A 27,160-nucleotide genomic window follows, 5' to 3' on the forward strand; every position below is an offset into this window, starting at 1 on the left:
TGTTTGTGTGCTCACCACTTAGCCACTTAGAGTTGTGCTGGTCTGTCCGCACTGCATTTCTCTTGGTCAGGCTCCTGAAGATGGCAGCATCTGTCCCCATGAAGTCAATGTACATGCCTGAGAACAGCTCCTGGTCTAGAGGACACACACACACACATACCAGATCAACAATAAGCTCACATAAGCTCACATATTTTGTTGAAACGACAACATTTCACGGTACGTCAAATCCGAAATGCTGAGACCGCCTCAGAAAATTAAGATAATATGGATAAAATACACTAATACTGATAAATCATGTTATTATTGTTCTGTGAATGGATTTACAGTCTGTGTGTGTCCCGCTGCTAATAAGAGGCTTTGTGCTCTCCGTAGCCAGTTCATGCTTTTTATCATTCCTTTGCTCTCACTTCATCATCCATCAGTTCCAGACCATGTGTTTTAGAGGATGTGGTGCAAGTTAAGGGAGGATTAGGGGTATGTGGCCCGCATTCCAAGCTGGTTTTCCAAGGAGTTGGTGTCGACAGCACTCAGACGGCCCACAGAGAGTCCAAAACATGAAGTGCAGACTTGATCAAGCACAGATACTGTCTCTGATTGTCCTCTGAGACTCGGACTGCAGCATCTCCACCTTCAGATTATTCCGCCGCCCTCTCAGGCTCCCTGCTGTGCATCTCTGAAGGTGCTTACTAGCTGGCGAGGCTGCTGCTGACATGGCCGTGCTCGGGTGTCAGAAAGCAGAGCTGAGGGTGCAATGTGTCGCCTTTAGGCTTGTCAACGGCAACCCAACACCCCTCGACCAATCAGAGATCAAAGGATATAGACGAATATAGGGGAGAGGGTTCGACCTGACCTGAAGGAGGTACTGCGGTAGCCTATGTTGTCCTGTGTTCAATGTATTTTAAAGAAAATTCAAATTATGACATTGTGGCATCGTGTCCAGTTACCAAATGTACATGTACGTAATAAAGTAGGGAGTGCTCAAGACACAGATGGGACTAAGTCGATGTTGGTTTCATATCTGAGGTATGGTAATTACAAATTTATGACTTTTAGATAATGTTAACGTCATTAATTAATGACTGGGAAGTTTCTGATCTATCAGAAGAACCTTTACAGGACACGCTCTGAAATGATTGAACCATCTTGAGTTTGTCCCATGATGTGTACGCTCACTTAACATGACAATCATTCCCATCTGTATCATCCATCCCATATGGCGTCAACACAGGAACCACCAAACCAGCTGGTGAACTGTCTGCGTGTCAAGTACAGTACCAACATTGTCATTCAGAGAAATTCTGTTGCTGTAGAAACGTCTTCTGTTTGGTGATTACATTTTTTTTTTTGTATTTGAAGAGGCATAAATCATTAAGGCGGAGGTATGGGAGGCACCTACTGAGCATGACGGAGACTGTATTCACTTGAGGGTTGAAGGAACACCTCCCTTTTCCAGATTCGGACCTCGAGTCAATGTGAAAAACTTGTTCCTGTCACAGATGAAAGAGGAAGTTAGAGAACTTGGAGACATTTTTATATGATACATTAATCAGTCTAGTGAGTGTCTTACACAATAAAACTACACGTATGAGCAAAGCAAATGTCCCACAAGGTAGCCCTGCTCACGTTTCCCTCCCTTTTGGTTTTAAGGAGGTGCAGAATGGTTCCTGGCCTGTTCTACCTTAACTGGCCCATGTAGGACAGTAAAAAAGAACGTTCCATTGGGGAGGAAAAGAGGAATTTCCCCACTAATGTGTTGGCTAGCAATCTCTCCATCTCAGGTGGAGAGGCTGCCAAAGTTTCAACCCCCTCCCGGTGGTGGTCTGGAAGGTCCAAGAAGCTCTTACAGCAACCTGGATAAATTATAGAGCTTCCTGTCCCATCTTATTTAGATCTGACCCACGGCGGCGATGCAACCTCCTCGACTGGGATGAGTGACGTCAGCCGAGGAGCATTTTTCCAGGAAAATGTGTCGGTTCGCTAAGAAGTTCTGGAGGTGGACTGGATCCATCTGGTAGTTCTGTCATTAACCTCTACACTGCAAGTCAAGTATTCATTTTTCAAACATTTCTTGTTTATTGTCACTTCTGACATAACCTTGTGAGGCAGCTGGACTGGCAACGTCACAAGATGATGCGAGAAACCATCTTGCCAGGCTTCAAGCCAATCGGCGTCCCATGAGGAACTACTGTTAGCCACGCTATGAGCTGCAGATGTGTGACGTCGTGGGTGAGAAGTGATTGTTTCCTTGAAAAAAAAAAAACTACTGCAGCTGCTAAAGAGGTGGATGCACACTCACTTCGGAATAAAAATGTAACAACGTTATATGGTTGATTGATCTGATTGGTTAAAGTTCTACCATGATAGATGAGGACAGACGGTCCATTCAGTCACCTCGCCTGTATTTTTTTTTTTTTTAAAGCGCCTACCGCTTTCCAAACACAGCTTTCCAGATGGTTCTGTGTAACAAACCATCCGCAAAGCAAGATGCACATACAGAAAAGCTATTTTTTTCTATGGAAGCCCGAAGCTGTCATACTTTCATACATCTTGTTTCCTCCCGTTTTTTTAACGTGGTAACGAGTTCATTTAATTTGTTTTCTCGAGATCTCAAGTTATTTAGCTCAAAATAACAAATTGTCCCGAGATAATGGGGTCATTTTCTCGAGATCTCGAGTTAATGAGACTTTGTTTTCCAGAGATAACAACATAATTAATTCGAGATCTCAAGATAATCACAAGAAAACCGAGGAAACAAAATGCATGAATGCACGACGGCTTTGTGCTTCCGTACGGTTCACATAAATCTCTCTCTGTGCTCATCTTAACTATCAGATATAGATGTGTACACACGTAGTTTGTAAAAGCCAATCGCAGTGAAATATACAACTTTTAAGTGTGATGTCGAAACTCCCAGCACACAGACAAACACTTTAAGTTATGTGAAGTACTGTAGGAGACATCTTGCCAGGCAGTTAAACGTTTCCACGTATCCATTGTTTCCAAATCACACAATTTTTATGCCCTACAAAATGTCTGTCTGTCTTTATAATGATATGTTTCTTTCAACAAGTGACGACTGTTTGCAGTGATAAACCTCGCAGACAATGAGGGGAATTATCACACACTATAAAAGATTTTAAGACTAAAGAAAAGAATAAATGACTCGGTATGATGGACATTTATTGCTGTGGTATAAATCACTACGTAACTGAGGAGCGAAAATAAGATATTAAAAACACTGACATGCAAATAACGTATCTGCTGCTGCCTTCCTATCACGCTATAAAACAACATAATGGTCCGGGGGACGTTCTCAAGGGCAAAGGTCCACGCTGAGCTTGCTGTCAACTTCCCACTGCTGCAGCTTGTTATACTTAACAGATCCCTTTTCTTGAGACACTGACATGTTTGAGCTCAGAAGTTGCAAACAGAGCAGTCTGCCTTTCAAACAAAAACCCCAAATGACAAAGAGACACCGCAGTGCGGAAAGAGCCTGGTCGGGAGCTCTCTCTCTCTCTCTCTCTCTCTCTCTCTTATTAGTGTCTGGCAGCAGTCGGCAGTCTGTGGCTAAATGTTGTTCGCTCAGTGAGCACTTTTCTCCTGGAGGGCTTCCCTGCTCTCACTTACAGAGCTGTGTGGCCGGACGTGAGAGTGCAGCGCCCAGAAAATCAGCTCCGCCATCCCTGACACTAGAGCTCCATTTTCTCCCTCTTATCCTCAGAATCTCCTCTCATGTGCCATCGAACTGACTACATGAAAACCTTTTGTCCGTATAAAGTTATGATGAGTAGTCTCAACAACTTTTTTTTCCCCCTCACATAGTGATGTTTCAAATTCGTAACCGATGCTGCAAGATTGTGAGTTACGTATGCGCTTGCTTGTCACTTCATACCTTACCACTGACTCTAAATATTATAAATATTTCATATTATTACAGCTATCATACAAAAACATGTCTAATTCATCCAAAAATGAATTCGCATCCACATCCCTTGAGGCATTTTATAGTGAATTAAAGGATGAATGAAGAAGATTTAGAGGCATTTAGCCGTGTAGATGCAGATTGCAACCCCCTCCACTCACCCTCCTGTTCAATGTGCAAAGGAGAAACTATAGAGGCCGCAAAAAACATGAACAGCCTATCTAGAACCAGTGTTTAGATATAAAAGTCTCACGAAAACATATGGATTCTTATTTTAAATGCTAATAAAAAACATAGTTCTGCATATTATATTTCATTTCTGCCATATTCTGTAAACAGAGCCCCACACTGGACCTTTAATCTCTCTCCCTGAAAAAAAAGATTTTTGTTTACTAGCTCTGGGTGGCAGTATTCCCACTACTTTCTGTTTCTATTGCACTCGGGGGTGACATTAACATTCAGCAGTGTTTTTTAGGGAGGAACAAAGAGGAAGAGAGTTGGATTACCGTCCCAGGTGAGCAATGAGAACATTAATCACATTAACCCAGTTCAGTTAATGTAATTAGGTTTACTTTTTAAACAACCACAGGAGAACTGCTGCACAGTCCTCCTTTGCTCATTATGTCTCTTCAACAAACTCCCTTCACATAATTTAGTTTGAACTATTGTACTATTTAGGATTAGAAGTACAAGATGTTCTTATTGTTTGAGATCACGTTAGAGGTGTAGTATCAGTATCAGAGTGAATAATCGACTAAACACAAGACAAGTTTTGGTTTATAGCTTCTCAGCAGTTACAGTAATGCGTTGACCACCAGCCCAACATCGCCCAAACATTGTTTAAAACCATCACAAGTTTGTATATTTAGTGAAGTGAATATCCGTCATTGTGTTTTCCCCCACCTCTGGTCTGCGGCCCCTATTGATGTACACACAGACGGGACTGTAAGCTCCGCTGCCACACATGAACAGATGAGTCCTGTTGTAAGGCTGCACCACCCGGATGAAGTTCCCACAGCCGTGCTGGAAAAAAACAAACAGTTAAACAAAGAGACGCGTAAGTAAGGTGAGAAAAACAACAATAATAACATCGCTCAGATTATGAAGTGTTACAGTTTATTGCTTTATGTGTCCTTTTAAAGCAAGACAATGCGGCTTTTGAGATGTGAAATGTAAGATAAACTTTAAGGTAATAAGAACATAACAATCCGTTATTTAAGGTGATAATATATCACATGTTGTATATACATGTTGTATAATATATCATATGTTTTGTTCCATGTTCACCCCAAAAACTTACACACTGCACCTTTAAAGTTGTTGGTTTAAATAAAATAAGATTGGCAACACTCCTCCAATCTATTACAAATTTATTGTTTTCATATTTTTTCAATCTCAACAGACCTGACACAGAATAAGTTCTGTTTCCTGGTGCACAGCCAAGCGAACAGGCCTTGTTTATCTCTTGTGAAGTATCCTATTCCATATGAGGGAGTAATTCAAACTTATGTCACTCGCTGTGACGGTTATACAATCACATGGTGCGCGATCAAACAATCCCAGAGCTCAGTAGGTTCTGGTATTAAGGCCGGTGGAAAAAGAGCGTCAGTTGTATATGTGATATATCTAGGTAAGGCAGATTACTGATCTAACCCTCCATCTCTGCTTTCACTTCGCAAAAAAAAAACGGCAGCAGCAGGAGTGTTGGACTTTGTGGCCAATTAAGCCTGAGCTTGCAGAAAACGAGCGGAGAGAGGAAGAGGGAGAGGAAAAGAAGTGGGGAGGAGAGGAACACGTATCCAGGGAGCCGTCAGGAACTTGGCCATGGCTGCAGGAATGGCAGCTGCTGCAGCTCACAGTCGGTGCACGGCTCCACCGAGAGCTTTCCACCAAAAACAACTGAATTTTTTTAAAAACCGTCACACGCCCATCTCTGTTATTCATCTTCCTCCTCCTCTTTATCTCTGTCTCTCTCTCCTCATGTACATCCTGAGCCTCCTTCAACTGGTTCTTGCAACCATATCTGATATCTGAGTTCCTCAGAGCCACATATATATCCTATCCTCCGCACACATGTAGACTTTGTGACTGTGCCAGATAAACAGCACCCGACCTCATGGCCTCAAGTTCAAGTGGTGATCACACAAGAGTGTAAAGTGGGAGCTTTTGAAGCTAAGCCCAAACAGACTAAATCAACCTGGTTGGTCTATATATTTTCCTACTTTGATGTCACACTCCATCGCAAACAATGTGCGGTCGCTTTCTGGAGGCCCGCTCCACCGCAGATTCTATCGGAGGAGAGGAACTTAATATATACAGATGGGGATGGGAACTGCAACAGACGGATGGGGGCTCTGATTCATATGAAGGAACCCATGAGAAAAAGAGGAGCAAGCATTATGGAAGAGAGAAAATGACATATACTGCGGTAAAAAAGAAACCGAGAGCTGGAAAAAGTGACCAAGAAAAGTCCCAAAAAAAAAGAAAAAAGTACGACAGAAAGAGAAACTGAAATACGTAGAGGAGAAACTGGCAGAGCTGTGAGTGAAACAGACAGAAGGAAGACCATCGCTCCACTCAGAAATGGCTCACCCAAATATTTGTCTGTGACTCAGAGCGGCACAAATCATTCAGAGGGAACTGGAAACGGCTTCCTCTCTGTTTCTGCTACATTATGTTGTACAAAATCCTGGCACTATTATCCGAGCCGCTGCTGTCAGGGGATGGAGAGATAGTGGAGAATGTAGGACAAACAGGCATCGCTGGACGTGGCGTGATGCTTTTTATGGTAACTCGTGCTGTTGCTTTGAAAAGTGGGGTTTCAATTTATGTAAAAAAGTTGCGTCTTCTTTAAAAACTTCTCTCTGTATTCCCCTGAAGTCTCTATAGGCAACTGTGAACAACCCAATTAGGGGAGAACAGAGGTGGAGGAGGGATCAGTCTTCTGAGCCGTACTGTATGTCTTCATTAAATCAGCTAACAAGTGTTTCTCAGAATCAGGCCAGGTTATGAAACCTCTGCGTCCCATTTGCGAGCTTTGAAATGTGGCTTATTTTTTCTCCGTGCCTCCTCTCGATCCTCCCACGGCCTCGCTGTCGTCCTGACAAACTGTGCCGATGCCAGGAAGACTCCGGGCCAGTTGGTTGACCCTCCAGACATCTGGTGCCTGCTTACACATGTGTGCTTGGACCCTGACACCGACTCACAAACTGGGGATAGCAGAAGGAAATCCCAGGAGGTGACACGCACAGTTCCGCTGGACACTCACTCGGAGGAGCGGATCTGGGAACAGCTGACAAAACCTTAAAGTCTAGATCCCAACAGTCATGGCAGAAAAGCATGAAGGGGTACCGAGCACAACCTCAGTATTAGCTACTATTTATGGGGTCCAAAACTGTATTGGTATAAGGCACAAACACCATCCCTGTGTCCTCTGTTAGTAGGACTTCGTTTCAGCAGAATATGTGTAATATTACAGTTTAATGTACGCATACAAAAGAACGACCACTCAGTCGGAAAACCAGCTTAAAACTGTGGGTCCAGCTGGACAAATACAAACCGTACAGACCAGGTGCAAAACGGTTCAGTCCAGTAGTTCTAGTACTAATGTGGAATAGTCCAAGTCCACGGCAGACACAGGGGGTTTCATACAATTGATTCCGACAGATGTTTGCTGGATATTTGTTTAATTACTTTTTCGTTTTTTCATCTAATTCGACACAAATACCAGTGTTTAGTTTTATCTTTCATCGATGTTCTTACTGCAGGACATGGGTTGAATTGTTGGTTTCGGAAGCTTTCTGGGTTCTAACTGAAACTGGATACAACAATAAATATTGAATAATATCAAACTTTACCAATTCAAAAGCCAGCAAAGATCAGTTACAGATGGCTTGTTTGAACACTCAGGATATTTGCAGCTACTACACCGAATGTTTTCCAATATATAATCATACCATCCAAACTGAACTGTTGCATCCCAGTTTATGAGTAGTTATCCATATCTCTACTTTCAGGACTCTTACCGTAGGATCCTTTCCCGCCATTTGGCATTCCTCTATCTTGCTTATAGACGCAGGCCAAAACACCTGGTAGGAAAAAACAGAAAAGCATATAAATAAGTGACAAGTACGGAAGTGAGCCCAGGAAACCAGCAACAGATTGATGATTATGCTCACGTTGAGGTTTTTTCTCATATCCTGATTACAAAAAACACAAATCACAGGGAAAATTTGTGGAAAATGAACAAAACAAATGTTCTAAAAATTTCAGTTTCAATAGAAGTGTCAGTGTCAGTAGTTGCAGCCAGCTACTGTCTGTGGAAAATACGTGTGCTTTCAAACCCGGGAGAGGTGCTTAAGGGTCTGGCTAGATGAATATATCAAGCAATTTACTTGGAAAAAATGGATGCGGTGCAGCACTCCCCGGGGGAGCCTAAATGCTTTCCCATCTGTTTATGCACTTCATGCCTGTCAATTACACTGAAGATAACTCCTTCACTGCATGCCGAATCAGTTATCAGAGAGCTCCAGCATTTTTATGCCTCTTTTGAATAACCCTAAAATTGCCCTGATCGCGGCAAATGTACGGTAATTTGCAGATATGAATAACACCGCTGCAGCAGAGGTACGAATGTGTCACATGTGCTGTTAAATTTCATGAACAATGAGAAGACAGACGCCAGCGTTGGTTAATCACAGGCTCTAATAATAAGCATCCGCTGACCTTAAGCGTGCCATGTGTGATGTTGTTGATGTCCATAGAGAGGACATGGTCTTTGCAGCCCACATACATCCTGTCCTGGTCTTCGTCCATCTGCAGGATCCTGTAGTCCATCGCTTTGTCTGATATACTGTAATGCTCAAAGGACTGGGAGGCCTGCAGGTCTGAGAGACACAGACAAAAAACAAGCCCACATTAATCTCTGATCAGAGCAAGAGATCTATGAGTTTTAAGAGAAAGAAAACTCAAGACTCAGACTAACTTCTGGGATTTGAATGATGCTCGGCACCAAATCCACGGAAGCCAAGAGCGGCCGTGGATTTGCAAGTAATTATTTAACACCATTATCTCAAGATCACAAGTTATTGTAAATTATTTTATTATCGAGATAAAGCTTTATTTCTCATGAAAACGGGTTCATTTATCTTGTTTCCTTGAGATAAAAATAGGCAGATTTAACGGGATAACAAGATAATTTATCACGAGAAAATTATCTCAGCCTTCTCCTTCTTCGGCTTAAATGACGAGGACTCATCTGAATGTTACCTCTTTCAGTCCTGGACTAAATCAATATCGGATACTCCTTGATCGGACATTTTTAGACTAATTCAGTTGCTACAGATGTATGCATGCTGGCATGAGACTGCTGATCTCCAATAAATATAAATAATAAGAGGAAACAACTGTTTTCTTGAGATAACAAAATAATTCTTCTTAACTCTTAATTTGAAATAATGGCATTAAAAACATAATTACAAGCGTGGCTGCTCTCGGCTTCCGTATGAGGCTTAAGAATAACTTTTTAAATAGTCCGAAAACAAACTACAGATGTAAGTTTGGATACATTTAAGATGAAATATGTGTCTAGAATACTTTTTTCTGTGTGAAATCCTCATTGTGTCAAATATAAGTGATCACTAAATTATGTAAAATTGGCTTTTATATCAAGAAATTGGAAGACAACTTATCAGAATTTAATGACACTTAATAAATTGGCCGTGAAATTGATCGCTTGCGGTTAACACTTCACTTAACCTTCATCCGGTCAATTAAAGAGAAGCCGTGACTACACGAGTACGTGTTCAGGAGAGATACAGTGTACACCGGGTGAAGAAGTCCTCTTCTTCTACTCATTAAAAAGGCGCACATTGTTCACACACATGAAGTAAACATCCTCAGACAGTTATTTTCAGCCTATTTGCTCCAGAGATAAAGAACTCTCAGCCATATCAAAGGCCTCCACTGTCGAAGCCAAACTCATGCATATTTATCACTTTTTCAATCTGCGCTGAGAGCAAAGGATGTGAGGGGCAACGTAGACCTACACCCCTCCATTTCCTCCCCTCCGCTGACCCTCTCTGAGCTCCTTTTCTCTCCCCTCCTCTAATCAACAAACAGGTTGGCCTGTGCTTTTGCTTCCACGCCTCAGGCTAAAGTCACATTTTCATTATTGTGTGACATACGCTTTTTAAGGCTGGGGCCTTTTATCTCGAAGGAAAGTGGCTTTTTCTATGGCAGCGCTCACTCTGATCACAGGCTGTTGTTTGGCACGTTCTCCATGTAAAGGCTGGAGTGTTTAACTTTAAATAAAGGCGAGTTAACCACTTCGGTCACGAGCGAGTTTCCCACGACTCTTCACGACGGTGTTTAGGTAATAAGCCTTATATGGTTCATGTCTTGAAGTACGAGTAGAGTATTTTTGAACATTGTGTCATCCGAGACAAAAGCATCATCTGGTTGCTAATGAAGAACATACACACAGAGCCGACTCTGTTTTCACCTGACTAGCCAAGAAACCAAATTAAAAGTAAGCGCGTCCTGCCGAGCAGACGTGTGTTTAATAAAGAAGAACGTCTAGGATCGCATCAACCTCCGGCTTCAAAGCTGAAGAGATAGCATCGCTGAAATCTTCAGTGCAGAGGCAATATTTTCCTAACGCCGGAGAGGCTTAAGATGTTACATGCTTTGCACTGGCAGTGCAACAGCTAATTAAAAACATGCAGGGGTCAAAGTTCTGCCAAAAATAATCAATTGTATCCATCTTCCCGGAATAAGTTCTTGGAGGTGATTCAGGAAAACCTTTTAAACCATAATACTGTATCTCGTTTTTACACTTGGGGGTAAATCTTAATTTAAACATTCTCTTTAAATGATTTTCTGGAGCTTAACGGGTGGCAGCTTTCGTTCAAACATACAGCTGTTTACCATGGACGTTTTAGTTTTACTGTCGTACATTATAGCCCGCGCAGGCAGAAATAATCCAAGTGGTTTAGTTAAACCTCAGTGGGTAGAAGCCAAAGAGCCACAGCTTATTTAAAAGTTATGTAAGATTGTGGTGTAGGACTGTGAAAAGGGCAAAGAAGAGGCTAGTTAACGAAGCTGCCATAGATTGTTTCTAGCTAAAGTTAGCTAATCCAAGCCTCAGTTGCTATGTGAAATAAACAACAATCAGTTTATTAGGCATAAAAGCTATCAGTGGGAGTAGGACTAAAAGTTGTTTGGATTATATAGTTAACGATATGACTAATATTCTGTGTCGTTTGGGGTTTAAGTTAGCAAAACTAGTTTAGTTCAGTTTCCACATCAATTAACTTAACGCTTTATTGTTAATTACAATTATCAGGCTGATTTACAAATGTAGCTGTATCTATACAATTTCAAATAAAAATGAACAGTGATCACAGATTTGGGGCTAAATCTTACAAATCTGATATAAAAAAATCTTGGTTATCCCATCACCAGGCACTGACATATTACAAAGATTTAGGTTTGTTGTTGTTAAATATGAAATCATTGACTAAATAGCAATTCATCAGGCTCTGGCTTGGTTTCCCCCATTCTAATCTGTTCTAAGAAGTAAATCTTAACTTTGTTTTTTACTCTTCACTTTTATTTAATTTATGACATTACGTTCCTCCAGAACATTCCACAAGGGGAACAAGTTGTTCACAGGGGTGTGGTGTAGGGGTGAAATAACTGTTTAATATTACTGTATGGTGAACTTTGTATCGTTGTCTCAGTGGGGGGAAACAGGAGACTTTCCATTCACCTTCAACAAGGTGGAAGACCAGTTAAGCCCGGTGTTGTGATGGGATGCAAGTTGTAGGGTGTGTCAGATGGATCCAGCTTATTCGCTGAGAGACAAACCCTCTGGAGTCCACATACCATTGGATCTGGTATCTCCTCGGTACTCTGCTTTCAGTCTTGTACAAACACATGAGTCATGCCTGCACTGTTGCAGCACTGTAGAACAACATCAAAAGTTCACAATGCCAGATGGTGCACCTGCTCTATCAGGAAGAGGGGGGCTGCTCTAAACAATTGTCAAGGTTTTTCAGAGTCATTCAATATATACACACTGGGTCCAAGTGTTTACAGAGTCAATGCCAGCTCATAACCTTCGTATGAGGTCTTTGTAGACTGAGGCAGCTACCCGTGTTGAGTCCAAATTAACTCCCTCTGTGGCATCTGCGACTTCCAAATCATCGAAATGAAACATCAGGAATGACAATTTATCAAAACAGAAAACAAAAAGTTGGGAGCGCAACTGTTTTCTGTTTTTTTCGTGTCTGCGATGAAGAAATCTTCTAGACCCACATGTGGTTCTTTTAGTTGTGAGTTTATATTCATTCCTCATTGCTGAGATCACAAAAACATTCCCCAGAGGGAAGAGTGTCTAAAGTGTTTGTGGACGTCATAACTCAGGCATTGTCGAGCTGCTCGTTATGGCGAGTGTTGTGTTTGGAGGACGCTGATTTAAGAAATTTGGGGATTCTGACGGACAGAACAGTGGATAATAGACTAATAAACCTGCCTGCGGTTTTAAGGGTGATATTTCACACAGATAAACAAAGGAAGGGTCGACACATTTGACTGAGTAGAGGAAGGAGGAAACTGAAAAAACAGAAAGAGGAAGCCGAGTTTGAGCACTGACAGTTGGTGGGTTTTCTATTATGGATGAGGGCAGGTGGGCTTGACACTTCCCCGCGGACCTCACAGCACTCCCCTGTGTCCTGCCTTTGACTTTGGGCTTTGACCCATAGTGGCCCTATTGGTTTGGATGGCAGACCAATGGTGACACAATCCAGACTGATCCATGCGCTGGACAGTGGGGGTTAGCGGAAAGGGCAAGGTGGTGGCTCAAGAGCTGAGACTTTCTCTCTTCTCTTTGATGTGTTTTTTTTGTGTGTGAAGTGGTCAAGCGGAAACAGTACAAAAGCCTTTTGTTGAAGCGCTGGTCATTCAATATTAAACAGCAGGTTGCCTTTTTTTTTTGCTGCAGAAGAGATCGTATTCGCAGAAAACACTCCTCACATGTTGGAGGAAGGGCTCTAAAGCAATGGAATAAAAAGGAGCTAGTAGATAAAAGTTTTCTTGAAAGAATCTTTCAATAATTGATTAATTATTTAAAGGGGTACTCCGGCAATTTGGTGTTGCAAAGTCTGGGAACTGGGCACTGCAGCAAATCACTGCAGGGTTGTCTGGCAATGTGTGTGTCTATTTGTGTTGAACATAACCGATGTGAAACAATCAATTTTGTATTTTGCAGATTAATCAGCTTTATCAATGCTGGCGCTCCCTCACTCTCATGCACTGTCTACGTCTCTCAACCACTGCTCTTCCTCTCAAACCAAATTAAACTTCTTTGTGTGTACAACAAAACCAGAACACAACAGGTAGAGTATCAGAGTTTAGTCCATGAATATACCTGGATGGTCTCAGTTTCAGAGACTTTTTCAGCTGACCGTGGAGGTTTGACCGGTCTGATTGGCGGCCAGAGCGACATTGGGCTGTGTTTTTCCACAAGTTGGACCTTGTTCCAACTTCTCTGCTGCAGGTCGTTGCATGTTTTGGTGGACACCTCTAAAATAAGTTTTTGCTGCAGTGCTGGATTCTGTCTGAAAGCTCCAGAATAGCTACTAAGGCCGCATTCAGTCATTTCACATGACCTTCATCTGGTCTGGTCATCAGGTGTCAGAGGTTTGTGAAGAAATAATCTAACAATTGGTTTAAATAACCATTCTTCATGTTAGCTTAAAGATTAGATAGTAAATGCAGTTTGGTTTTGGACTATTGGTAGGACAAAAACAAATGCTATGATCACTTCTCATGATTATTTGAGGTGCTTTTGTTGTTGTGGTGTTAATATTCATACATGTAGGTCATGTCAAATAAATGTCGTCTGAGACTCCTTTACAGAATTAGACCTGAATACATCCCGTTGGTTCTTGACAGCAGATTGTACTTTTTGCTCGTGTTGTCAGTACAGCTTTGAAAAATGTATTTCTCAAGAAACTGCAGACTGTGATCACTGTGGTGGGAAACCTCCTGTTAACCATAATAGAATTGATTGTCCATGGGCACAGGCTCCAGAGTGAAGCAGCATGTCATTGTGGTGAAATGCCAAGTAGCAATCGACAGAAATGTGGGCAACAGAAAGAGACCTGTTGTATGGCAGCAATTTAAGTACAGAGGAGATCACAGTGCTCGCTTAACTGCTTCTCTGGTTTTTTCTGTTGTGATTATATAGTCAGGAGAGCGAGGGCAACAACCACAAGGAAGATTCACCCAGGTTTTCAACCCATCAGATGTTCTGAGAAACTTGGCCTCTAGAATTGTTTCCCTGATCAAATAACCGAGTTTTACATAAAAGCCTCCAGTAGTAAACAACGCTCCCATGGTTCTGGGTTTGTTAGGTCCATACAAGGAGCGGCTTGTTGTAATGCACCATCATCATTTGAGATTCACAGTGGCTGGAAAGTATGTGGGATCTTTATGAGAGAGGCAACTGTAGTTTTGGACCGCCTGCGACTGAGGTTTTGGGAGCCGGTGCCAACTGATTGAGCTGGTGTCACAACGGCATCTTCTTCTGGTTTGATGGGTGATAGCAAGAGGTGTGAGAACATGAAAGGACATAGTGTGACTTATTGCGAAGAGAAACTCGTTGAGAGAAAAGTGGCTGAGACAGCTAAACAGCTGTAGTTTATAAGATCCTCCTGCTGTTTGCCAAATGAGGGAGTCGCCTCATAAAAATCAATCTGCACAGACTTTTCTGTCTTCATGAAAAGGTGATAACATCAGCATAGGGCCAACAATATGGGATTATTTTGTCAGAACATTAGCTCAGTCCTTGTGGGGCAGGGATGAACAGCTTTAAACACACTGACTGGATTCTGGAGTGTTGGGTTTTTTGATTAACACCAGTGACTGAACACAAGCCAAAAGGTCCCTGCAACTAATTAACACTTCAGCGTCGGACAGTGCGCCAATTACAAACCAACCTTGGTGTCTCCGATGCAAATCAGCCCTCATCAATTGGCTTTGTACCTGAAAGGCCAGCATGAATAAATTAACTCCATGCTAATGAGGCTCGCTTTCCATTCAGTTCAAGGACAACCTGTTCTGTGGTTGTCAAGGGCAGCCGGTGGGAGGACCCCAATCACCCGTCTTGATAAATATTGAAGCAGGGGCTTATACCACCCCCTTGCAATTCATCTCTCCTCACAAGATGGAGTGGGTTTCATCATGGAGGCCTGACTTCAAACCTGGTGCCAAATACCATTGCTCTTTGTCGGGACAGTGCTTAAAAGCTCTTTGGGTTCAGTTCTGGATGACTGCACTTACCTAACACGGCGTTGGCCCACTTGCACATACTGCGCCAGTAAAAGACTTTATCCTGGCAACAGACAGGCCCCAATAGAGATAAAAAATGACTGTTGCCCCGAACGAAGACGGCCATCCACTCTCCTTGGGGACGAGCCTGATGGTACGCAGTAATGACTGGTGGCGTATACATGTCAAAAGGGAAGTTAAGGTGTCGTTCCAGTGCGTAAAGACCACCCAGGACGTCCTGCGCTGGCTGACAGAGTCGTCCGATTGTCTGTCCAAGAGACATACCGCACATTCCCAGGCAGGCTGTGTTCAGCGCTTGAAATGCAAACAGCATGCACAACCTTACTGTACTTTGACTACTTGTCATGGACAGAAGCCAGTGTTGGCTCAGAGAGGGAAGACTTAATATCTATTACGACTCATTCATTTTCTGATTGTTGTCTGTCGGCAATTATCTATAACCAGACGTTTGTAATGGGAATCATATGGCTGGACAGAATGCCTGAGCTCTTATCTCACACTGACTTCCCAGAGCAGACGCCGCATCTAAATATGACATGTGAGCTGGACTATATTTTCTCCTTGGCTGTGTATGTGTGACGGTATCCAGCACCAATGTCAACTGCTGGTTTCATTGCACGGCTGACCTGCTAAGGTGTTGGCTAATATTCCCTGTAGGGGCCGAAACTTGAGATGACAACCTGTCCATCACGAAGCGCCGCCAGGCAGCTAGTTTGCGTTCTCAATGCTCCAATTAGCACCTGGCCTCTCCTTCACATGTCACTGGCACAGAACCAACTTGTACCACCAGTCACCCCCACCTCTTAGCCATGACCTCTCACCTGCCCACACTGGGAACCTTTAGTTACTGCTCACCCCCAGACAGTAAATCTCTGTGATTTTACTGTCAGGGAGGCTCTGGCTGAGACTCTCAGAGGCTTGCAGGAGATATGGGTCAGAGGATTCTCAGAGTTGATGAATTTACTACTCACGGAGGACGGCCAAAAGAGGAAGGAAAAAGCTCAACCAGGTGGGACTCTTCTCTGCCACCAAGGCTGAAACTCTCCCAGGTTAAAGAAAGCCATATTTTCTCAGGTGCTGAGGTTGAGTGGTTGTTTTTGTGGTGTTGACTGAAAGTAAAGATTTGAATGACCAATGCACCTGTTGAATTCTTTGCAGTTGGCTGAGGACTCCAGGAAAAAAAAGGTTGTTTACATACTCTTTTGATCCAGGTGCTTAAAGAAAAACCCATTCAATGCTTAAATATTTCCAGCAATGGAAAATGAATTTGTCTCAAGCCTTAATCCAGAGATTGTGAACGCCAGCAATGTTACATTGCTAACAGATGGAAAAAGTCAAATATGAGTGTAGCTATGGAACAATCCAATAACCTAAGCTCACAAAATACAAACTAGCATAAATATTTTCATAATAGGTCATTGATTTATGACAATGCCAAGGATCTTTCGGTTTGACCTTGTCGATCCTTGAAGAGATGCCATCTTTGTTCGTATTGATGGCTATTGATTACCTTTCAACATGCTGTGGAGAAGGAATAATAAAACATTCAACAGGGCTGGCAAGGTCAGACACGGGAATGGCTAAACACAGAGAAAGACAGGCAGACTAACAGAGGAGCTGTCAAACATCTCACACACTGTCAGACCCTAAGGTGGTGCAAGCTGGAGCTCACCGCATTCACTAACCCTCCTGCTGAAAATGTCCATGCTGCAAGTCAGGCAATTAGATGGACATCTTAGGACATGAGTCTGGGGGATAAGCACAGGTCCACACAAAGGAATACTTCACTTCAAGCCATGTGTACCAGTATTCAGGGTCAGAGAACACACACACACATACATGCATTTCTAATCTACAGGTATTTGTAGCATGTCTCTGCATTGCTGACAGCTTTGACAGGACGATACTTTATCCTGCCAGGAATTTCCCATAATCACAGAGCATCACTGATTTTACTTCACAGGCTTTATGAGGTTTACCACGGGAAAGTGGAGGTGCTAATGCGCAGGTCTAATGTGAAACAGAGGCAGGAAGCTGCCCTGAACAGACAGAGATGACCTGGCCTGCTTCTGGCTACTTGTCAGCATAGATCTTTTGACTTTTTAACCTTTTGCTGACCCCTAAACACTCCACATGCAGTTATTCATCCAAGTCCGGTCTCGCTGGATGTTCATTTAAGAGGCCGTTTCTGTAAAATCCTTAAAAAAGAGAGATGATTTATCAGCAGCGGTTAAACCACAGGAATAAGAAGGCAAATTATTCTTCCGTCTACTCTTATTTGATTTAAATCTGAGACCTCACATGAGGTTGATGTAATATCAGCTGCGTAGACGGAATTGAGAAAACACAGTTCTGTTCAGATTGATCGACGTCTTAAAATAGTTGTGGTTTCCTCGGGGTTTCAGGTATTTGAGGTATCCACTTAGCAAAAGTAGCTGGTAGATTTTGTTTCATAACCTACAAAAGTGGAAAACCACGTAGTTTAATAATGATTCAGCAGAACGTCCCATTCATTGAAATGCAAGCAAGTATAAGGAATGCACATTCAGGGTCTTACCACGGACAAACATTAACTTTCTTAAGCAAACCCTCACTGCCAAGTAAACATCCCTAAGAGACTGACATCCACATACAGTGTATGAACAGTATCATTGCTGTGTATGAATAATGGGGGGTGAGCGGAGGTTGTAATGAGGCATGATAAAAGCAAAGAGGGATCCGGTGTATCCGCTCTCTTGAAACCTGGTTCCTGGTCCCCACGCCTGGTTCTGTTCAGGCAGTGAATGAAGCCCATGTGTCTCGTAGCAGTGCGAGGGAGCGCTCATTAAACTACAGACATCATTTTAATCAATCTCTCCTATGTCCCAGCCAGGCTCTCAGCCAAGCATGTGTGCAAAATCTACATCATCCACACGAAAAGCATGCGTAGGCTCGCCGGCTTTCAAATAAACATCTTCCACGGTTTGAAATACATACTGTATATATTTCTAAGTTAATACTGTATTGAATACTGGAGTTTTGCCAGAACAGGGTGAGAGCGCTGATGAGGTTAAATGATCCTGAACACAGACCACTGCCCCCGACTGCCAACTGAAGGGATAAATGAGGCTGAATTTTTGATCCCACCATTCCTGGAATGGCATTCTGGCAATGGCAATGCCAACCTAGATACAGTAGCAAAGCAACATATTAAACATGCCGTGTTTCTTCCAGTTTACAGCCTACCAGAACGATGTGAGTGCTACTGTATGTGGATGCCTGCAGGTATGTTTTGCCTGTGCAAGTTTTATGGAAGGTACAAAGGTTTGACAAAGGCTGTCAAAGGTGGACACAACTTACAATCAGTGTGGCAATACCATGCCTGAGTTTTGGTACAGATACATTTTTTGATACCAAACATTTGAGGAAAGCGAGAATGCTCTTCTACAAACCCTTTCTTACTCAAAAAGAAGTCCAATACAGCCATCAAGAACTAAATATCTAACTAAAGACAGACACATTTTTCCAAAAACAGACCATTTTTGATGCTCTGTATGGAGCCGGAGAGTGGTTGGTTCAAGTCCAGCATTGGACCCCAGTATGGAATGCGGACTGGGATTTTAAGAGGTGCCAGTTCACCTGCTTGGGCACTGCCATGGTGGCCTTGAGCAAGGCAATGAACCCCTAACTGCTCCCAGGGTGCAAGCCCATCACTCCAACACCTCTCCACATTTGCATTTGTATAAGCTGTGTGTGTGTTTATGTGGCTGTACTTCAGGCCTATATGTGTAAAACATAAGTGAAAAAAAAATTGAGGAATTAATAAAGTATATCTACTTCTTCTGACACATTTTGGATTATATAAAAAGAAGTACGAGGTTCAATATCAAGCCCCTACTTCAAACATTCACACATTACTTTATTCTAGTGACAAAAAGGCTGTTAGATATCGGAATAAGGGCTGTCACTTTGTATTTGTGCAGTTCATGTAAGAGCTTCACCAGTTCTCACTGCATGTTTTGTTGGCCTATCAGTAAATTATGATATTGTTGCAAACACTAAATGAAGAAGTCAGCTGATCTAAAATGTGACTATCTGAGAAGTCATGTGTTGAAGCATTTAGCACCATGAAACAAAGTCAGTTCTACATTGTAATTTTGGATTAGGTGACATTTTAACTTTAGCCCAAAGGGATTCAAAGTTTTTAAGACTGACAGCTCTAATAATGACAAATCAGGCTTCTTAGAAATGGGATTTGATTTTCATAAATCTATTATCCAATCACATCAATCTAGACTTTTGCACAGATGTGGCTAGTGAATAAAAAACAGACGCAAAGGTCTGCTGCAGGCATCGATCAGAAAGTTGCAGCCTCTTTCAAATCAGCATACTGCAGCATTTTAGCCTCGTTCTGACAGCAAATGCATCAAACGTGCCATTAAAAGAGGCCAAAATAAACCCAGAGAACGCAGCAGATATTTAAAGCAAATGTACAGGAGTAATTATCTTTTATCACACTGGGTATCCCTAAATAGCTTCGCTGTATAGAAGGAGAGGGGTGGGCTGTGTTTATTATCCGAGGCACGGAAGAGAAAGGCACCGCTTGAGAGTTTATTATTTGGGTTAGCTGCATTTTTTCACTGTTTATTATGCGGTTTTAATTGTGGTCTGGCAGTGTTCGCCCTGAAGAACACGAGAGTAAGCAGAGCGAAGGGGAGAGAGGAATGTCAGAGACAGCAACTTCTCCGCAGGACGCGAGGCTACGCCGGGAGTCCCGTGAACCTGCCTTACCCCTGGATTGGATTTCAGCAGTGACACGGAGAGGAAAAAGGCTGGGGGAGGGTGGGGAGGATATTCCAGCATCCAGATCTATCTGCAACCCCAATGTCTCACTCTCGCTCACTGGTTTATTTTCTTGATCTAGTTTGTTCCAACTTGTAATAATTAACAGGTCTCGGAGCAGAAGAAGCCAGACTACAGGGCTTAGCTTTTGGCCACACAGCAGGTGCCAGACCACCTGCACCTTCATCCCCTTTGGGACAATCCTCTTTCAATCTTCTTCCATGACTCTTCATTCATCTTTCTCACTGCTTTGGATGGAGCCCAAACTCCCTGAATTTTTGTCTCGGTGAGGATTTACTTCCATCCCTACATCTATTTGCTCACCCATGTTGAATCTTTCCCCAGCAGCCAAGAGAGAGTCACAACTCTTGTCTTTCTCAAACTCGAAAAGGTGCATCTTCGTCATAAATCAAAGCTGGAATGTAAATCCGCACCTGAACTTGTCTGTTTAGCGTGAAACAAACATCCTCCTGCTTTGGTTCGCGTTGCTCTTTAGTCATAAATTCACCTAAAAGTATGCCAAGGTAATTAAGGACTCACATTTAGCTCATCATAAGGATAAACACTCATTAAAAATAAAGTCCAGAGCCTGTTAAAGAATTAGTTCACTGCAGACACCAAAGTCAAACTCTCCTTTTATGGTCCTCCCTTGTGACGAAAGGCAACTACAGCGACCAACACAAATCTTAATCTGTGCACTGATGAAAGTGAATCGAGCGTTGAAGGATTATAGGGATTGGCTGATTTTCAGCATGAGAATCTATGACCTTTTAAGATGGTTGTTTGGAAACACCGGAGAAGCGAGGAGTGTGTCAAAACCAAAAGATATGATAGTGATTTGTGTCATCTCTGTGTTCACTCGTTAGTTTTTGGCTGATTTAACGACTTACAGTAACGCAGAGGAGAAACAGACTCATTCAGATGTTTGGATTGAAACAGTATTAAAAGGGAAAAGAAAGACAGAGAGGAAAGAATGAGACCAAATTGTGGGGGGAATAGTCTTCCCTTCCTCTGAATAGTCAGAGGAAGGGAAGAACACCTGCTTTAGCCTTTGCTGATGGATAGCCTCAGCTGCTCCGTGCTCGCCATTTCCACAGCGAGAGGTAGTGAAAGGTGATCAAACGTCTCCTTCGACCCTTGCACACACTATCCAGCCACTGCGAAAAGGTTACTGCACCACTCATAGCTCAGGAGCGTGAGTGATCAGCCAGCTCATCTGCACTGACTCACGCGAGCTAAAACCCCCCATAACCCCCCTCCCCGTGCAGCTACACTCTCATTTAGAGCGGAGCATCAAATATGCATAAAATAATCTATGTCAAAGACATTTAAACAAAACAAGAGAATCAAAAGCAGAAGGATACTCGCAGGCCTGCAGCATGCAGGGGTGTGATTAAAGTTTAACCAGGAACAGATTCAGGTTAGAACCTCCTGCAGAGGTCTGACTTTCTGCTGACACACAGCAGGACAATGGACGGACGAGGATCGGTGTGTGTGTGTGAAACTTTTCCAACTGTGCAGACAAAATGAATCCGATGCAAAAAAACAAAAAAGTGCATGAGATCTTCAGAGTATAGGTAAGCTGTATACCACTCCATAATGATGTAGCCCGCAGGCTCGCCCTTGATTATCAAGCATTTGTTCACCAAACACATGGCGTCAGCGAAACCTCATTACATCTGCAGGGGGAACACAACAAGTAGACAAAGGGCCAAGTTGATGGTTTACATTCATTTTAAGAGGGGGGGGGCTCTTTGCATGCTTGTTATTTCTTCTTACCCTCAAAGGAAAGGAAGACTCTCGGCAGGGGTTGTTGCAGGCTGGAGACCACGCTGGAGAGGAGAGAGAGAGCCAGGAGGGAGAGCGCCATAGCGGACACCAGAGGTGGCCTGGCCAACCCCTCCGGCCTGCCCATGACTGCACCGCTCAGGAACCCCGACCAGTCACCGCTGTCCTGTTGGAGGTGTTTGAAAGAGAAAAAGATATTTAGTACTTTATATTTTTGTCTCTTCAGCTACCTTAGTGATCACTGCTAAGGCTGCCTAACCACTAGTCCTAACGAACTGCCATTTCTGAGGAGATTTCTTGAAATCCACATGAAATGTCCCTAAAAAAATGTCTAAATTATAAGCTGGGTAACATTTGCATTAACATGTTTGAACGGCATTTAACAGGGGTCACACAACAGGTTGAATTCAGCCATTTAAAGCCAATAGAAACACAATGTAAACACATTCACAGTGACATTAACACTTAAGTTGATATGACTAATGTGTCAGCAAACAGTTCCCCATTTACACATCCGGCTAACAACCTGAGCATCAGTTTGCAAAGTCAAGTCCAGTACTCAGCTGTCGTTTAACTCTTGTTTCTTGGTGGGAATATCCAGCTAAGTGCTCCATTGTGTTCACAAACTAGTTGTTAACTTTGCGAGTCTGCTGTATGTTATATAGCTGCTACTGTATATGCTATAGTGTATAATGAGTTTAATATAGATTTTATTAATTTATTATAGATTTTTTTTTGGCTAAAAACAGTCATCTGCGCCTGGAAACAACATTTAAATTAAATGAAATGATTAAGTTGCAGCCGACAAAATAACAAAAAGAAAACAACAAGCTGAAAGACGCTAAAAAGCTCCATAAAATTTTTTTTTTTTGCCTTTTCTGTTGGTTCATAATAATGTAGCAACACGTTTCAGATTACACGTCCGATCCATTGTTAATATCAATTAGTTTAAGATGTGACATTTCGGATTGGTGCCCCCTGGTGGTAATACCAAACAAAAGTTACAATTGGACTACACATTTTTTTTTACTGCGATCTGCTGTCATTAAAATATTTTTAAATATTCCATAATCGCATTAAAAGTTGTAGAAATAGCTTCCTTCAGCTCAGTTTCTTTTGATCAAATCAGTGCTGATTGGGATAGCACAGTTTTTAGTTAAAACTAAATTATATTCACATGATCATATTTATGTAATTTATATACAATACCAGCCCTTTTTTATGAAGATAATCAATTTTGCAAGAGAGGACAGAAATACCATAAGAGAACACACGTGACTGATTAAACCTTCAGGTCCAGAAGTGCTGATTTACAAAGTAAAGCTACACTGAACAGAGAAACAGACAAAGAGCAGAACATGTCAGTTAAATCCCATCACTTACTATATCCTTGTGATGTACCTCTCTTAAATATGGATGAGTTAAATCTGCACAAAAGAGCTGCCGGAGAAACGCTCCCCTCAGCCTCCCCACCCCTCCGTTTCCATAACAAGACAAGAGCAGCTCAATTATTGATAGTGGCAGGTACTGTACTGCCTGCGGGGCACTAACTCCGGCTATGCAAGACTCTACTGCTGGAGAAAGGCTGCTTTAACCACCCAAAAATCGCCGTTACTACTACCTGTGTGCACAAAACACGGCGCACTAGAAAAGACAATGTCACTTCAGTGTGCAGGAGGGTGAGGGTGCATCTCATGGCTTATAGATGTGCAATGAAAAATTGATGGCCAAGAGATAGAAAAGCTGCATGATTGCTATGAAAGTTTCAGGTTGGAGTGTTTTGTACAAATAGGTTAGGAAATCTGTGTGTGTGTGTGTGTGTGTGTGTGTGTGTGTGTGTGTGTGGAGTGAAGCGTGACTGATGCAGCTGAGGTGGAATTCGACGGTTCAGGTGCATATGGATAACAGATGGAAAACTGCAGAGGAATGAGATCTCTTTGGCTGCACTTGAGAGATATAAAACAGCATGAGGGCTCATCCAGACGTCCCCGGGCCGCTTTGCTGCAGCCCCTCTCCTGCTGCATCATCCACCCACAAGAGCCGGCTTCAGACTTCAGGCCGTCTCCCAAAACTTTATCCTCCAGGTGGACGGCTCTGACCCCGTCCTGAAGGCTCAGCCCATGTCGTGACTTCTTAAAGGGTCGGGTCAGCCAAGTACACAGTATACATTTCCTCTGCTTTCCTTTTCTGTATGGATTTTTTTGGTAGTTTTGGTTTCACTTGATCAGATTTGAAAGTCCAGACTTATTCGTTGACCAAAATGACACATTTTTTTCCTTCCAAAGCTGAAACAAAGTTCTTCTAATACATAGTTAGAATTTCATTTGTGGCCACTCAAGACCCTCCTGTCACTATATTATTTATAGTTTATTATTTCAGGACTTAACCGGGTCAGAACTTAAGACTTTAGGTTTTTGTTTTCAGGTCTCAAAGCAGCCAACATGAAGTCCTCCCTTTTTGTGATTTAAGTCAAAGTTTTTTGGGCTACAGCTTTGAGAATAGGGAGAACGTATCTGGTGCAAAGTAGCTTAGATGTAAAATGGATTATTCGCAGTAACACAGACCTCGGCAGCTCAGGTTTTTTTTCTACGTAAAAAAAACAAATTTTTTGATTCATTGATTTAAAAAAAAAAAAAAACGAAAACCACTACTTGGGTGGGAGCTGTAATGTCAGACAAGGTTTTGTCAAAACTTGAGCAAACACACCTAAAAATAACTAAATATCCAGCACAGCAGACTAAAAATCCTGTCCACATTGAATAATTGGATAAAATGTAGCATGAGGCAGAAAGTAAAGGAGTGGAGCTCGAGGAGGTGGATGGAATTAACAATTAACAATTGCCTTTTTTTTAAAATTTTCCTTAACCACGCAGTTTCCCTTCACTTTAACCGAGTGTTTTTGTTGTCTAAACTTAACCTTACACCCAGAGCTTCCTGCCGTGACCACAATCATTCCTTAAACTAGACCACGCTGTAGTTCTCATCATGCAAGCGAGAATGTTGGACATGAAAATGTTGTCGTTGAATGTAATCTGAGGTTTTTGCAGAATTGCCCAATATTGACATTCTTGTCTGGCGTCAGGACCGAGTTTCCACTTAGTGAGTCTACACTGTGTGTTTTTTTTTTCTTCTATTATTTTGAGTGAATCGATCCTTTAAACTGTTTAAACGTCCACACCTAACTCCTCCCTGCATTGCTCAGGGAGATGGGTGATCTCGCAGGGAGAGGCTCTGCTCTGGAAATGTTGGTCTTGCAGCTGCTAAACTCATCGCCAGGGGAGTTGGTCTCCCTCCGAGCGTCCCGTAACATCCCACCGGGTCGGGTTTAGACACTTCCTTTGGCTCCCAAACACAAACGACACATGAATGAGCTCACCACCACCACCACCACCAGCCTAACCTCTCACTTGTGTACCACCATAACGCTCGCCTGGATTAATGGGTCTCCCAATAAAAATGTGCACTAGTGTTTGTTTGCCATGAACAAAAATAATAAATACTTCAATTAATTTTTGTTGAGCTCTTTAAAGTCCAGAAATTCCAGCGCTGCAGTCTGCCAGGAATCTCTGCGACTGCAATTAAATGTCTCAACAAAGGAGGTCAGCCCGAGTGAGCGGAGAATTATATTTCCAGTCGGGTGTAATGATAATTGTGTTTATTGTGCATTCCTTGGCTGGCAGCCTAATGAATTTTCCATCTCACTGTTTCAGAGGCACTGCTCAAAAACTAATATTGATGAAAGTAGAAAGAGCTGTACAAGCAAATACTCTTTTTCATTTTACAAACATGACACATGAATATCATTTATCTAGAAATTGAAAGCTCCCTCATCTGGATTTAGGTTTTTTATAGATTTAATTATTCAGTATTTGGATCTAATTTTGCCTCGAGTGCACAACAAGGATTGAAAATGGTAAACAACTTACAAGTTGCTCCCTGTGTCCCGGCTCCTAACAGGACAGTGTGTGTTCATACCACACCCTGTCATTCACTTGTCAGCGGCTCTGTTACAACCACGCATTCCCTCGCACATTACCGGCGCGGCGCAGCCAAGAACAGCATAAATGTGTTTATTTCAAGCATTTGTACGTCAGATTTACTCATTAAGTAACATGTGAATCTTGTGATCGCAGCATTTGGGGCTTGTGATTCTGGAAAATCCTCATCAGGGTGTGTAGAAATAAAGAAAATGTTAACCAAAAGCATAAATCTGTGCTGGTTTAAGCTTTTATTTTTGTTTAACTTTATAAGACTAGACCAGAAACCTGTTCTGGACTGATAAAGTTACAGAAAACCTTCCTAAAATAACCATTTAAATAACCAAAATTCTCAGTTTTTAGCAGCTACAAAGTCATGACTCATATTCTGGAAATTTATATTGTATTACTCAAAGCATGTGAGGCAAATAAAGCAAGTCACGTAGTCTGATGTAACATTACACAAGTATTTAAAGTGATATTTGTTCAAATTTGTCCGACTCTGAACAGTCAGGTTGAGTTTTAGCAGCAATTCTCCATGGTGGGACTCCTGCACCTGTTAGGCTCCGCTCTGCCTCCACTGCTCCACCACAGTACGGTGCAGTGCAGCAGGTAGACCCCCTCTACCTACACAGACAGGATCTAAATAAGTCTCCCCTCTTTTTGGTCCAGGACTCACCTCTCAGGAGCTTCCCTCCAGTGCTGGTCCGACTTGAGTAAAAAAAAAAGGTAGCAAAACCAGATCTGGATCTTCTTAAACCCCCTTTTAAAAAAAACACCTTGTTTGCAGTTTCCTTCAGTGACACCATAGAGTAAAAAATGCTGCTATTCCATCTAAGTGCTCACAGAGCAGGCTTGACTGAGAGAGCACAGGAGAGAGGAGAGGCGAGAGGGAGGAGAGCGAAAAAGACAGAGAGGGCTGGTGTCCTATTACACACTCTCCACTGAAGTCCTCCTCCTCCTCCTCTTCCTCCTCCCCCTCCTCCCTTCCACGATCTCCCTCCCTCCCTTCCTCTGTTAACAAGACAGCAAACTTCAACATGCTCCAAACATCTGAGAGGTGTGGAGGACTTGAACCTCACCCCGGGTGAAGCCACAAAAAGGTCACAACATTTAGGAGTGAAGCTGAAATGAAAGAATCAGTGATGTCAATGAAAACATTTTCCATTAATTTCTATTCTCATCCACACACCAGTTGTTCCATCGTAATGAATCAGCTTGTAAGAATGTGCTGGAACCATTTTAACAGCCCGAGAAAGAAATTATAACTCAGATGTTGGAGTTTAAATGAGGC

At 42.5% G+C, this 27,160-nt stretch overlaps 1 protein-coding gene across 2 annotated transcripts in view; it reads right to left on the reverse strand.

The window, feature by feature from the left end:
- Nucleotides 1–27,160, reverse strand: part of sema3c (sema domain, immunoglobulin domain (Ig), short basic domain, secreted, (semaphorin) 3C) — a 73,632-nt gene that overhangs the window by 14,278 nt on the left and 32,194 nt on the right. Inside the window, exons 1-7 of one of the 2 annotated variants that reach the window (XM_010738904.3) lie at nucleotides 26,546–26,775; nucleotides 21,881–22,055; nucleotides 8,651–8,811; nucleotides 7,951–8,013; nucleotides 4,829–4,948; nucleotides 1,400–1,490; nucleotides 16–135 (exon numbers count right to left, since the gene is read on the reverse strand). In XM_010738904.3, coding sequence (XP_010737206.1) covers nucleotides 16–135; nucleotides 1,400–1,490; nucleotides 4,829–4,948; nucleotides 7,951–8,013; nucleotides 8,651–8,811; nucleotides 21,881–22,016 — 691 coding nt within the window. In that variant the 5' untranslated portion in view covers nucleotides 22,017–22,055; nucleotides 26,546–26,775. Of the gene's footprint in view, nucleotides 1–15; nucleotides 136–1,399; nucleotides 1,491–4,828; nucleotides 4,949–7,950; nucleotides 8,014–8,650; nucleotides 8,812–21,880; nucleotides 22,056–26,545; nucleotides 26,776–27,160 lie in introns of those variants that run through there. The other variant, XM_027272206.1, reaches the window with a different exon arrangement.

Source organism: Larimichthys crocea, chromosome XX (assembly GCF_000972845.2).
Source record: "Larimichthys crocea isolate SSNF chromosome XX, L_crocea_2.0, whole genome shotgun sequence".
Classification (NCBI taxonomy): Eukaryota; Metazoa; Chordata; class Actinopteri; family Sciaenidae; genus Larimichthys; species Larimichthys crocea.